Genomic DNA, 13,863 nt, shown 5'->3' on the forward strand with positions numbered 1-13,863 from the left:
CGGGGCTGCTTGAGATCACGTGGGGATGGTGGTGTCACGAGATGGCTGTCAGCCAATCACAGAGCGGCATGACGTTTAACAAAATGGCTGCGCCCTACCATAAGATGGCGGGTGAAACAAAATGGCCGCCCCCAGTGGATACAGGGGGTGAGGCCGTGTATCAAAGCACTTCCGGGATGGCCCTGTCAGCCAATCACAGCACAGTGCGTGCCGCTGCGGCGAATGGGCGTGAGGCTGCGGGGAGGGGGCGGGGCTTGTGTCGGTGGTGGGCGTGGCCTCCGCTCGCCCCAACCCCGGCTCCCGGCGGGTCGGTGCCCGCGGCCGTGCGCGGTGTCCCTGGCCCGGGCCGGGTCCCGTATCCTGTATCCCGTATCCCGTATCCCGGTCCCTGGCTCCGTCCTGTGTCCGTGTCCGGGATCCAGGTGTCCTCGTCTCGGCCGGGCGCTACAGCCCCGCGCTCTCCCAGCGCCAGGAGCCGCTCCCGGCTCCTTCCGGGGCTTCCCGCGGGAATCCCCGCGGCCCCGGCCCGGCTCCCTCTGCCCGGGCATCCCCCCACTGGGCGGGGCAGCGGCTGGCCCCGGGGCCGGCCCGGACACAGCTCCCGGCAGGACCAGGCGGGGGTGGGGCCCGGGGGCTCGGGGTCCCTCGGGATGCGCAGCGCTCCCCGCTCCTTGCCCTGTTCTGGGCACAGCCCGGACCCGCCCCAGCGATGGGCGGCAGCTGCCCCGGAGGCGTCCCGGAGCCTCACCCACCCACTCGTGGGGATTTTGGGGGCAGGGTCGGCAGTGGCGTGGGAAGCATGAAAGGCTGTGAGAGCTGGGAATGTTCAACGTGGAGAGGGGAACGCTCCGGAGAGACCTCAGAGCCCCTTCCGGGGCCTCAAGGGGCTCCAGGAGAGCTGGAGAGGGACTTTGGACAAGGGAGTGGAGTGACACAGCAAGGGGGAATGGCTTCACATTAACAGAGATCAAGGACACACATGGGATATTGGGAAGGAATTGTTCCCTGTGAGGGTGGGCAGGCCTTGGCACAGGGTGCCCAGAGCAGCTGTGGCTGCCCCTGGATCCCTGGCAGTGCCCAAGGCCAGGCTGGACATTGGGGCTGGGAGCAGCCTGGGACATTGGAAGGTGTCCCTGCCCCTGGCAGGGGGCTGGGCCCAAGTGCTTCCAACCCAAACTGCTCTGGGACACAGGAGAGTGTCACATTAATGAGGCTGTTCCGTGTGCCCAGGCCAGAGCCCAGGGCCTGGGGGGCTGCAGGGCTGGGACAGGGCCGGGGGTCCCACTGGAGGACCCCTCCCAGCACCACCAGTCCCCGCCGGTGCCCTGGGAGGCGATGGAGGTGGGTGTGGGGGGTCAGAGCGGTGCCTCCCCCGTGTGACCCCTGTGCCCTCACACCGCCCATCGGCCCCGTGTCCTGAGCCCCCGGGAGCCGCGGGCCTCTGGTGGGGGGAGCAGGTCCCCGAGGTTCTGCTCGACCTGCCTGGGGGTCCGAAGGGGCATTGGCCCCTCTGTACAGCTCGGGAGCCCTGAAGTGCTGTCTGGGGCTGCAGAAGGGGCAGCAGAGCTGTGGTGTCCCCAGCTGCGACCCCCTGGCACAGAGCAGACCCCCGAGCTGGGCTGGCAGACCCTGCCCTGGCTCCAGCCCCCACTCCCCTGGGAACGTGCCCTATCCCACATCTCTCACCACAAGCACAAAGCCCCAGCAGCCCATGGAGAGTGGGGGACACCCGGGTGCTATTCCGGGGTGGCCCAGGAGTTTCTCCTGGTGGTGGAGAATCAAGTGAGGCACCCACAAATGACACAGTTCACTCTGGCACACAGCTCATATTTTAAAAAAACCAACAAAACTAAAAAAAACTTTTATTTGACAATAGAAAAAACAAACAAAAAGATATTTACAGTAGTTTGTTATTTCTCCATAAATTTAATTCCAATAACTCCTGCCCTCCCCACTCTCTGGTCCATCCCAGGGCAGGAGCACCAGCCCCTGGCGCAGGCACAGCTCTGGGGGAAGGAAACCACTTTGGTTTGACTGGGGCGAGACCAGAGCAGGAGACCAAAAAGCCTCTCCCTCCCCTAGGGCAAGGGGCAGAGCTGCGGGGGGCTGCCGAGGTGAAAGAGGGAGTCCCAAAATTCAGGACTTTCCCTGGAAAGGTGTCAAAGGGAGAAGGCTGGACACAGAAATGGAAGTGGGCGTGAGAGAGGGGCTGGTCACAGGCACATGAGGAGCACCCACCCCAGCTGGCCCAGCACTGCGCAGGGCACCTGCCAAGGTGACACTACTGGGAAGCCTTCCCACAGCACCCTCTCCCCTGCACCTTCCCTCTGAAGAAATGGGGGGTGGGAACACAGCAGTCCCCCAAATCAGTGCTTTTCCCTTCTAGCCCCATTGCCTCCAGTGCTCTCCCCCAGCGTCGCAGAGCTCCCGGTCCTGCAGCTTTACCCCCTCTGGTCATCAACTCATCTGGCTAATTACCCACGGGATTGGTGTTCCTCGGGCAGGGCACGGTCATTACCTGACACCCCCCCAGGGCACAGCAGTGCCTGACCGCGGCACCGCACCCAGGGACAGCGAGCGACGCCCAGCCAGGAGCCCAAAAACTGCCGCAGAGCCCCCGACCCGCCCGGGCCCGGCTCCCAGCACACACCAGTTTGTCACTAGAGGTCCCCAGCACTGCACTGGCGAGCGGCGGGGAGGGACGGGACCGGGAGCAACACCTCCATCCTGCACCTTCCCAGCGCTGCTTCCCAGGAACCCCCGGCTGCACTTGCAGGACGCACATGGCCGTGCCCGCACCACGCCTCTTTCCAAAGGTTTTATGGAAAAAAAAAAAAAAGGAAAAAAAAGAAAGGAAGTTGGGTACAAAATTCACAGTCTCAGCTCTGCCCAGGCTTGGCCACGCGCTCACTGCTCTGGGCACAGCATGCACACATTCAGCATGAATTCGAGGGGAACGTGGGGAAGTTGTGGAAATGCTTATAGATTAAAAAAAAAAAAAAGAAAGAAAGAAAACAGAAAAAAAATGTAATAATCATGTAACAAATCACAATTAAAGGGAAAATGTTTCAACAAAAAACTTTCTAAACAGCACCATAGAGATTTCTACTGGCAGCATCCAGAACAACCTAAAAAGGAAGAGGAGGGTTCTATTTTTTCCATGATAAAATGCCACAGACTCCATGTTTCCAGTTCATCTGTCCTTTGCCCTTCCCTGGGCAAGGTAGGGCCCCTGGCCAGCACCGGGAAACAGAAAGGTCCCCCAAAAACAAAGGGGGGGGCGGGGGGGAAAGGGAGAAGAGATCAGAGATTTGGGAGACAAAGCTCGTCATCTACAGTCCTTAAAATAGACGCCAGCGTTAAAAAAACAGGTTCTCTCTGTCTCCCTGAGGAAACGGCGCTGGCTGGAGCCTTGTTCGCAGGAGAGGAAGAGATCAGCAGGTTTTCCAGGGGAGCTCCAGTGCCCGCTCCGGCCAGCGCCGAGCTCCGGTCACGACGGTCACGACGGTCCCGGGCACAGCCGGGGCAGCGTCCTCGGCAGGCAGGGCATCTCCCGGCAGGAGGGTGGCGGGCCGGGCCGGCCCCTCCTCTGCCGCCTTGGCTGCCGAGAGAGACCGGAGCCGCCGGGAGGCAGGAGGCCGCTCTTGGGATGGGGGTGAGGCAGAGGCCGGGAGGGTCGGGCCCCCCCGGGGAAGGGCACTGCGGGACCCGGCCCGGCGTTATTTGGAGGCTCCGGGGGGCTCGGTGTGCGGCGCCAGGGGCAGCTGCCCCCCCTGCCGCTGCCGCTCCAGCTCGGCCGCCTTCTGCAGGGCCACCTCCACCAGCAGCTGGAAGCTGCTGAAGTCGTCCCCGAAGAGCTCGGGGGGCGTCGGGGGCGGCGTGTTGAAGAGTCCGGGCGTGGGGCTGCCCGCCTCGGCCCGCGCCAGCAGGGTCAGGGTGCTGCCGCCGGGCCCCGCGCCCGCCCTGGGCACGGCCTCGGGCCCGGGGGGCTTCTCCCACTCGGGGCTGTGGGCGCTCACCACGGCCAGCGCCGGGTGGCACAGTACCTGCGGGCACACCGGCACCGACAGCACCTTGGAGGAGCCCGCGGCCGCCACGGGCGGCACCACGAGCAGCCCGGAGCCGGCGGCGGCGCCCCGCGGCACGGCCACGTCGCCGGCCTTGCCCCCGCGGCGGGAGATGGTGAACTGGTTGGGGTCCTTGCCGTCCTTGCGCAGCATGTCGGGGAGCAGCCGCCGCCGCGCGTTGATGAACCAGTTGCAGATCTGCGAGGAGAGAGGGTCAGCGGGGGCTGCAGCCCCAGAGCGAACCGGCAGCAGCTCCCACACACCCCGACTACCACAGGTCTCCCCTCAGCCCTGCACCTCCTTCCCGTGGGGCTCCAGAGGGGCACAACTAGTGCTGGCACCCACGGAAACCCCAACACCGGCTGCTTCCTGCCTGGCACCGCCTGCCCGGGGCAGCCCCTTCCTCCCTGCGCGCTGTCCCGGTTACCCCCCGCCCTGGCAGCCCTGCTGCGGGACTGCGCCCCACAGCTCCTGCTCTCCATCGCAGCACAGGAACGGGCACAGCCTGGGCTGCTGGGGCCAAGCCGCCCCCGAGCCAGAGCACCACTGCCCGGAGCCCCGGGAGCTGCGGTGGCTCCTGAGCAGAGCTGCCCCCAGGGAAGGAGGGGCTCAGTGCTGTCCCCCAGTGCAGCCCCAAGGTCCCAGCTGCAGGCGGGTACAGCACAGCTCCTGCCATTCCCCAGCCAGAGGCCGTGGCATTGCATACAGCCAGCTCGGAGCCCATCCTGCAGGTCCCCAGGCTCGGGACAGTTTTTCCTTCTCCAGGTGACCCATCCTAGGGCGCAGCCCTGTTTCCACGCTGCTGCCGGTGCCAACGCGCTGCCAACCCGAATGGGAGCACTGAGGCTGCCAGAGCAGATGGATGGCAGGAGAGCAGCACGGATGGAAAACCCTAGAAACCATCAGGTGATGGAGCTGCAGCCCCTCAGCCCCTAACAGGGCTGGGAACAGGGTAGCACAGACACCTCCCCATGCCTCTGCCCATGAGCTGGGTCACAGCTCACGCTAAAGGCTCCCCGAAACATCTGCACAGCACAGAGGCTGCACGTCTGGCAGCCCTTTGCCATTATGGAGCCTTGGCCATGGATTGTTTCAGCATCTTTATATAAAATGCTACATTAAAATAAGTCCCGTCTTCCTAGAAAACAATTAGAAGAGAATAAATCAGGGGGGAAAAAATGCCTGATCTTTCCTAAATCAACAGCTATGGAAAATATTTCCCCCAGGGAGAGAGAACTTGCCACAACTTCAATCACAGCAAGATGTCAGTTGTCGTTTTTTTGTCTTTAAGACAATATTTGGCATTAAAACCCTCAAATACACCAGTCTTACTCCCTTTTCTGTTCCAAACCCCCTCCCTTGCAAGCCTCAGCTGGGCCCCCTTGACATGATCCTGTGATCCCACGGCCATCCACCACTGTGATCCCCAACCAGAGAGATGGACTCCCAACAAAAAGCCCAACTCCTCAGTGCTGAGAACCCCCCAGAATCCTGCCTGTCCCCACCACCATGCTCCTTCCAGCATTCACTTCCCACTGGAGAACACGGCACGGAGACGGGCACACGCAGCCCCTGTGACAGCAGGCACTGTCACAGAGCTGGGACATGCTCTGCCTCTGAAGCAGCTTATTGATTTTTAATCAGGGCCATCCCTTCCCCCCCACCAGCACACCCCACTCTGTCCCTTTGGGCAGCATCTGTCCCCCCAGCACTGCGGGGGCAGCATCTCTCCCCCCAGCACTCCGGGAGCAGCATCCCCTCACAGGGAGGAAAAGCCCATCCATCCCGCAGCAGGGCACTGGCTTGGAGAGCTGCTGCTGTCCGGGAAGCCTCAGTGGGAGCAGGTGCCGCTTCCTTAGCTCTGGAATTTCTGCAAGGGAGGCACATGGCTTCCCACTCTCCCTGCTCCCTGGCTGCCAGTGCCCGGCTCCAGCTCCCCAGGCCACTGGAGCGGGCAGGGGGGTGCACAAAGAAACAACTGGGGGGGTTGGCCAGTGGCTGTGGCAGAGCCCTGCATTCCAGAGGCTTTTTGGAGGGGTCAGATCAGCACCACAGACTGAAACCCACGGCCACACCATGGAGTGTCCCATTCCTCCACCCCAACAGGCAGAGGGAGCATCCCCATGGATTCCTGCAGCATCCCTTCAGACTGGCAGAAATCCCAGTCTCGGATGGCACTGGGAAATGCCACCCATTGGGCTGGGACCCCCTGCCTGGGGGAAACAGGGGCCACACACTGGCTGTGGGGGTCACCTGGAGCAAACAACAGCTGGCACACAGCAAGGCCACACCTCAACACAAGCCCACCCATGTGCCAGCCTCCTCCCGGGTCCCATGGGGCCCAGGGCACTGACAGCCAGGCACCTGCCAGTCCCACCAGAGCCCTTGGGCAACCCCTGTGTGCCAGGCACTGTCATGCCAACCTGGTCCAGGACAAGTCCAGTTCCCACAGCCCCAAGCCCGTCGCTGCTACCCTGACACTCAGCCTTTAGCCTGTCCAGGAGCTCCAGCCTGTCCAGGAGCAGCTGCTGGACACACACCTGTGGCACAGCCAACATTTCCAGAAACACATTAGAATGGAAGAGCAGGTTTGCCTTGCTGGCCAGGAAGAGGGGAAGCAGACAGCCCCTGTCCACACTCGGTGTCTGGGCTGGGACAGCTGGCCAGGACTGTGCTGAGCCACAGGGACAGGAGCGAGAGGTACAGAGGAAGCTCCAGGAGAGGAGCAAACCCACTGCCCTGCACCCCACTGCACCCCAGAAGCAGAGAACAGAGTGAAGCCCACACCCTGTCAGGCTGGGAGAGGGGGATGGGGCCCGGGGCACCAGGCCTGTGCAGGGAGCACAGGGACAGCAGCGACAGGCAGGCCCTCCCAGACACCCTGAGCACAGGCAGGGAGCGCGCCAGCGCGGGAAGGATGAGCGCTGCTCATCCCCCCTGCTGCCCAGGGCTCCTGTGCCATGGTGCCACATGGAGAACATCAGCCCACAGCCAGCAGCAGGACAGGGAGACTCCTGGACAGGAGTCCCCAGCTGGGCTCCCCTTAATGCAGCTGGTGTAACTGGGACCAGGGGCCAGCCAGCACTTACCAGCCTACAAGGCTCAAAGCCCAGCCCGGCCTCTCCCTTCTGGTTAAAATCACAGAAGATCCTGAGCTGGAAGGGATCCACAAAGATCATCAAGTCTAACTCCTGGCCCTGCCCAGCCCCAGGGCTGTCCTCTGCCCAGCTCTGTGTGCAGGGGGTGGTCATCCTGGCCTCTGCTGGGGGTGTTCAGCGGAACAGGATAAAACAGCATCTCCCAAAACCCTCCCACCTGTGCAGCTTTTACTGACAACAGGGTATTCAGCCTGCTCCCACTCCAGTCCCTCCACCTTCTGGCTGGCCAGAATGCTCTGCTCCAGCAGAGCTGGTCCCCAGGGCTCAGACGGCTCCCCAAAGAGACCTCCCTTCACACAGGTGCCTTTCCTCCCCCAACATCCCTTCCCTCGCCTCCTCAGTGCCCTTCAGTGGCAAATGATCCCAGCCTGCCCAGTCCTTTGGGATCCTCAGTGGGGTCCTCCTGTCCCACACAGCGTGGCAGTGTCCCCAGCGGTGTCCCCAGCGGCTGGGGGCTGGCTCCTACCTGCAGCACGGAGAGGCTGGTCTGCCCCGAGAGGCTGAGCTTCTCCTGCTCCGAGGGGTAGGCGTTGAAGCGGTGCTCGTACAGCCAGTCCCGCAGGATCTTCACCGACTCCTTGGGGAGGTTGCCCCTTCTCTTCCTCTTGCACTGCGAGGGGTCGGGGGATGTGGCGCCGTCCTCGTCCCCCGGCTCACTGTCCGACATGGTGGAGCTGCCCGCGGGACCCTCCTGGCCGAATCCTGGAGAGGGGGAACCGAAGGGAGCATCAGGCGGTGTCCGGTCGGGGGAGGGGAAGGGGCCTCCCACCGACCTCCCCCCGCCTCCAGCGGGGGTCTCACCCCCTCTGGGCCCGGCCGGGGGGGAATCCAAAGGCAGAGACCCCCGGGGAGACACAAACAACCGGCACCGGCGGGACAACAGGGGCAGCAAACAGAGCCCCGGGGGTGCGGAGGAGCCCAGCGCACGGCACGGGGCTCGGGGGCACTCGGGGCTCGGGGGGCACCGCAGCGGGAAAGGGGGAAAAAAAAAAAAAAATCAAGCATGGGGTGGGTTGGGAGGAGGGGAAGTTAAAAACAAAAACAATCTCAGCAGGAGAAAGAGGCCGGAGCTGGAGAGTGGGAGAGGAACCACGCGGGGTCATTGTGCGGCGGGGGTGGAGGCGGGGGCGGCTGTCACGGGCCGGGGGCTCGGCTCGGCGGTGCGGGCCGGGGCCCGGCGGTGCGGGGCGGTGCGGGCCGGGCCCGTGGCCCCTCCGGCCGCAACAGGCAGCGAGGGGCCGGGGCCGCCGACACAAAGCGGGGCAGCGGCAGCCGCGGGCCCCGGGCGGCGGGGGGAGAGAGGGGCCGGAGAGCGGCCCCGGCCCCGCACTCCGCCGCCGGCCCCGAGTTATCCCCGGCCGGGCAAACTCCGCCGTAACTCCGAGCTGCAGCGGGGGCGGGCGGGACCCCCGCCCGCGGCTCCCGCAAACTTCGGGCGGCGCTGGCGCGGCCCGGCCGCTCCGTCCCGCACAAAGGCTCCCCCCGCGCCCCCCGGGATCCATCTTTGCGCTCACCCCCGGGCCGCCGCCGCCGCCTGGGCGCTCGCATGGGCCGCGCCGGGGTCTCGGTGCCGGGGCCGGTGCGGGGCCGTCCCGCGGCGGCGGGCGGGCAGCCGGGCGCGGCGGAAAGTTTTGGGTGGGCGGCGGTGACAGATGCCGAGACAGAGTTCCCTTTGTTCCCGAGGAGGCAGGAACTCGCCGGGCCCCCCCCCCCCGGCCCCCCCCGCCGCCCCCCCCCCCCCCGCGGGCGCCCGCCCCCCGGCCCCCCCCGCCCCGCGGAGTCCCGGCCGGTACCTGGCGCCGGCGCACCCCCGAGCTCGGCCCCGCTCCCGGACACGGCCCCCGGCGGGAGGGAGCAGGGACAGGGGGAGCCCCGGAGCCCCCGCACCCGCCCGGCCCCGCGGAACCCCCCCCCGCGGAGCTGCACCCGCACAGGGGCACCCTCGGGGACACCCAGCCACGGGCACCCACATGGGGACAACCAGTCCCGGGGACACCCACCTGGGCACATTCCCCCCAGGGACACCCACCAGGGACACCCACTGGAGACACCCGCCCAGGGACACCCATCCAGAGATGCACACCTGGGGACACCCACCCGGGGACACCAACCTTGGGACTCCCACCCAGGGGCATCCACGCCGGGGTACCCCACAGGGCACTGCACAAGTTCCTTCCCCCTGGTTGAATCCTGTAGCTGAGCCCCAGGGGTTACTGGTGTCTGTGGGCAGGGGACAGGGATAGGCCTTCAGACAGGAGGTGCAGGGGCAGGTGTGGGTGACAACCCTGGGGACCTCAGAGCACCCTGAAGTTCCACCAGTGCTTCATTTGGTCCTTGCCAGATAGGAAATCAGAAGCCCAGCACATCACTGCTCCGTGACAGAGGAAGGTGTTTCCAAGCAATGGTGGTGACCGAGAAAGAACCAGGTGGAACCATCACTGTGCCATGGCCATCAGGCTGGCCAAGGTCTCTGAAAGTTCTTCTGCTCTCCCTGTGTCTCTCCACCATCCCAGCAGAGCCCAAGGTCACCTTTGGAGTTTTGGAGACCGAATTGCTCCATTTATGTGCTGCTGGTCCAAGGTGTGGTGAGCATGGAAATTTCCCCAGCACAGCTCTGTGCCCTTCTGTGATGTGGGGCTGGGTCGCACTGTCACCCTCTGCCAGGTGCTCAGTGAGGCCCAAGGGAATGTGTCCATCGTGGGTCCCCTGGAGCGGTGTCTTCATCAGTGGGAAGAAGAGAGAAGAGCTGCTCAGAGCAGTGGTGCCACATCCCAGCACCTGTGGTGGAGAAGGTGCCACCATGGGAAGCCAAGACGGCCCTGTCCTGGAGCCAGCCCAGAGCCCTGCCCGCAGAGACCCCTGTCTGGGGGGGATCTCTTGGGGATGTCCTTTCCCGGGATGTCCATCCCCCGTCTTGGGCACATCCATGCTCGTGCTTGCCAAGCCGAGCACACGCGTGTGCATCCCCCAGCGACCTGTGTGCTGCTGGGGCACAGCACCCCGAGGGCCACCGGGTCCTGCTCCACCTCTCCCCACGAAGACCTGGCTTGATATCACCCTGCTTCAGAGGCAGCTCCCTCCTCCCAGGCTCCACCACCTCTGCAGGCTGTGCTGCAGCTCCCCTCCCTCCCTCCCTCCCTTCCCTTTTTGCTGCTCGCAGGGTAAAAGATGGAAATCCCTTCATGTATTGAAAAAAGCTACAAAAAACCTTCTTTTATGGTTGATTTTTGGTCTGGGAAAAGCAGATTGTGTCGTGCAATAAGGGATTAAATAGCAAAAGAAAAAGGAGAATTCCTTAAAGCATTTGTTTTGTTGGTTCTAAATCTTCCATGACCTGAGTGGAACTGTGCCCCGACCTGCTACTGCTGCATTCATGCCAAGGCAGCAGGGGCTGGTGAAGCACAGGTGGGGTGTGGGGGCCCTGGCAGCACATCCCACCCTCTGCAGGGCCACCCCGGGGCAGGGAGCATCCCCTGGCCCTCCAGCCCTCTCACGCCAGGCTGGCTCCTGCCCACTCCGGACCATCAGCGGGCAGGGTGGGCTCATCCTGCCCACTCTGCTCCCTCTGCAGCCCGTTCCTGGTGTGTGACACCCCAGACCCCCCTGGGCACTCCCGTGGACGCTGCCCAGGGTCTGTGTCCTGCCCAAGCAAGACTGTCCTCCTGAGCAGGCTACTTTTGCTCCCACCTTTTGGCAAACGCTGTTTTAGTCTTCCACCGAATTGATACAACCGGGAAATGGTCCCTGGGCTCAAACACCCGCCCACGGGGCCACGAGTCCCCCCCCACCCCGCATCCCTCCACCCCCCCTTGCTCCCCGGCCTGGTTGTGTGGAAGCAGCTTTGGAAAAATCCCATTGGTGCCAGAGTGGAGCGCGGGAGGAGCCCAAATCCCTGGGCAAGCCCAGCCTGGCACAGGAGCCGGGGAGCGCCCAGCTGATGGGGAGTGAGGAGCCTCGGGGATGAGGGGCCAGGGAAGGGGCTGTGGTGCATCTCCCTGCCCTTCCCATCACGAACGCGTCCAGGCTGGGCCCTGCCCAGGCCCATTGACATGATAATACTATTAAACTTCAGCAATTCGAACAACAATCAGCCAACAAGAGCCTGAGGGGGAATGCTGGAAACCCAGGGGGATTCTGGGAACCCCAGGGGGATGCTGGAAATCCAGGGGAAGCTGGAACTCCCAGGGGAAGCGCTGGAAATCCAGGGGAAGCTGGAACTCCCAGGGGAAGCGCTGGAAATCCAGGGGAAGCTGGAACTCCCAGGGGGGTGCTTGGAACCCCAGGGGGATGATGGAATCCCCAGACAGCCTCCCAGGGTACCGACCCTTCCCAGACAGGACTCTCTCCATCCTTTGCCCACCCTCTGATATTTAATCTGCATTTTTAGCAAGGAAAATTGGATTTGTGGTTGGCTGTGCTGGCTGTTTGCTGCCACCCTGCCCTTGGGGCCACTGCTCCAGCAGCAGGTCTTGCTCCCTGCTCAGGGCCACTGGACCTGCTGCAGGCTGGGATTCCCCCAGTAGGACTGGTCCTGGGAGCTGGGCACTGCAGCCCCTCCATCTCCTCCTGCCCCTTCCCTTGGGGAAACTCTGCTCTGTTTCCTTTCTGGAGGCTGTAGGGCAGGACAGACCCTCTCTCAGCAGGCACTGCTGTGCCCTTTTCCTCTAACCTACATCTCTGGACATGGCGAGAGGAGCTGTGGGGACACCAGGATGGAGCTCACAGCACTGGAGAACAGCAAACACTCTGGGGTCAGGGGGTCCTGGGCTGCACTGGGAGCTGTGTCACAGCCGGCGGAGGGAGGGGATCCTTCCGCTCTGCTCCACACCAGTGAGGGCAGCCCTGGAGTGCTGGGCCCAGAGCTGGGCTGCCCAGTACAGGAGACAGGGACAGACTGGAGACAGTCCAGCACAGGGCCATCAAGGTGATGGAGGGACTGCAGCATCTCTGCCATGAGGAGAGGCTGAGAGAGCTGCGACTGCCCAGCCTGGAGCAGAGCAGGCTCAGGGCATCTCCTCCCTGTGGACAAATACCCGGGGGGAGGCTGCAGAGGGGATGGGGCCAGGGACAGCCCCAGGGGCCACGGGCACAGACTGACACATAGGAGGGGCCCTCCGAGCTCAGGACACACTTCTGCACTGGGAGCAGCTCTTCTAGACTGACCAAAAGGGGGTTATTTGCCTACCTTGGTGTCCTCCTGCCCCAAGCGAACACTTCTGAAATGAATGTCTTTATTTTGCTGCCATTTAATACCTTTGAAATGAGTCAGGTCTGGTCCACCTGCTGCCTCTGCTGCTTCTCATGCAGCCCAAGTACAGCCGACTTTCTGGGCTGCCAGTGCCCATGGCCAGGTCACATCCAATTTGTCACCACCAGCACCCCCAAGTCCTTCTTGAGGGCTGCTCTCCACCCAGCAGCCCTAGCCTGTGCTGGTGTGGGGCTGTCCTGACCCAGGTGCAGGACCCTGCACTTGGCCTGGCTGAACTTCATGAGGTTCACATGAGCCCAGATAGTTCTGGGGTTTCAGAGATCCATCAAATCCCAGAATGGTTTGGGTTGGACAGGACCCTAAAGCTCATCTCACTCCACACCTTCCACTATCCCAGCTCGCTCCAAGTCCCGTCTAACGTGGCCTTGGACACTTCCAGGGGTGGGGCAGCCTGGGAAACCTGAGCCAGTGGAATAAGTTTATTTACTCTTCCCACATGTACCCCAGTGTCCAATAACAAATTTGTTCTGCTTTGCTGCCTCAGGGTTGAAAGTCCCACGGTGCCACCACAGCCATGGCAGTGAAGGGGCAGCTCAGACCGAGCAGTTTTGGGAGCTGCTTGAGGCAGCACCTCTGACAGCTGCAGGCTGGAGCCGGTGGCAGCTCCCAGCTGGGACCAGCAGTAAGTCCATCCCACTCCTGGTGCTGCGGGGATCTGGGCTGGTCACACAAGGTGATCCCTTGGGGTCAGGGGGGCTGAAATCACTCCTGGATGCAGCTGCCCCAGGAGACGATCTCTCCACAGCTCCAGCATCAGCTCCTCTGCCCCAAAGTGATGTCTGTGGGATGTTCACTTTGCTGGGTGTCCCAGTGAAGGAGGTTTCATAAAGCATCCCACCCTCCAGCAGCCTTCAGGCCTGGGAATTCTCTCTGGGAGAACTGTAGGTTTTCCCTAGCACAGCAGGGAATTAGGGAAGAAGCTTGGTACCCACGAGGCTGGAGGTGGGCTGGTTTGGGGCTGCTGCTGCAGAGCACAAGCCCTGACCCTGGGGATCTCCCTGGAGATCACAGGTTCAGCCCTTCATATCTGACAATTTAGTTCCTTTTTCCTGTGTTGGTAGTGCCTACAAAATAGAAGCACTGGGACCAAGGAGAAGCTTTTCATTCATGGATCATCTCCCAGGTGAGAGAGCATCACCTGGGGCCTGGCAAGTCTCTGATGCCTCTGATCCCAGCATATGCCCATGGAGCTCCCACAGACCCTACCCAAGCCTTCCCAGCACTGGGAGCATCTCTGCCATGCACTATGCCCTCACCAGGGTTTGTAGTTTTGTCCCCCCTTTTGGATAAAGAATTGCTGGAATCTCATCCCTCCCTCCAGGGCAGGGAGATGGGCTGGCTTCAAGCAGCATTTTACAAACACAGCTTC

The 13,863-nt window shown here is 63.0% G+C and overlaps 1 protein-coding gene across 3 annotated transcripts; it reads right to left on the minus strand.

Moving 5' to 3' along the window:
* Positions 1–1,827: 1,827 nt before the first annotated feature.
* On the minus strand, positions 1,828–9,277 carry TGIF2 (TGFB induced factor homeobox 2). 3 transcript variants are annotated; one of them, XM_042021650.1, is made up of 3 exons: positions 9,019–9,277; positions 7,692–7,927; positions 1,828–4,265 (listed from the first exon to the last, which is right to left on the minus strand). In XM_042021650.1, the coding sequence occupies exons 1-3, from the start codon at positions 9,233–9,235 to the stop codon at positions 3,720–3,722; spliced, it is 999 nt and encodes a 332-aa protein (XP_041877584.1). In that variant the 5' UTR covers positions 9,236–9,277; the 3' UTR covers positions 1,828–3,719. The 3 variants fall into 3 exon arrangements, with proteins under 3 accessions (XP_041877584.1, XP_041877585.1, XP_041877587.1); XM_042021651.1 differs by lacking the exon at positions 9,019–9,277 and adding an exon at positions 8,740–8,948; XM_042021653.1 differs by lacking the exons at positions 7,692–7,927; positions 9,019–9,277 and adding an exon at positions 7,157–7,685.
* Between the last annotated feature and the right edge of the window lie 4,586 nt (positions 9,278–13,863).

The sequence above is a fragment of the Corvus kubaryi genome, unplaced genomic scaffold (genome assembly GCF_017639235.1).
Source record: "Corvus kubaryi isolate FWS band 111438036 unplaced genomic scaffold, C.kubaryi_AGA036_p1.0 37157, whole genome shotgun sequence".
In the NCBI taxonomy this organism is placed as follows: domain Eukaryota; kingdom Metazoa; phylum Chordata; class Aves; order Passeriformes; family Corvidae; genus Corvus; species Corvus kubaryi.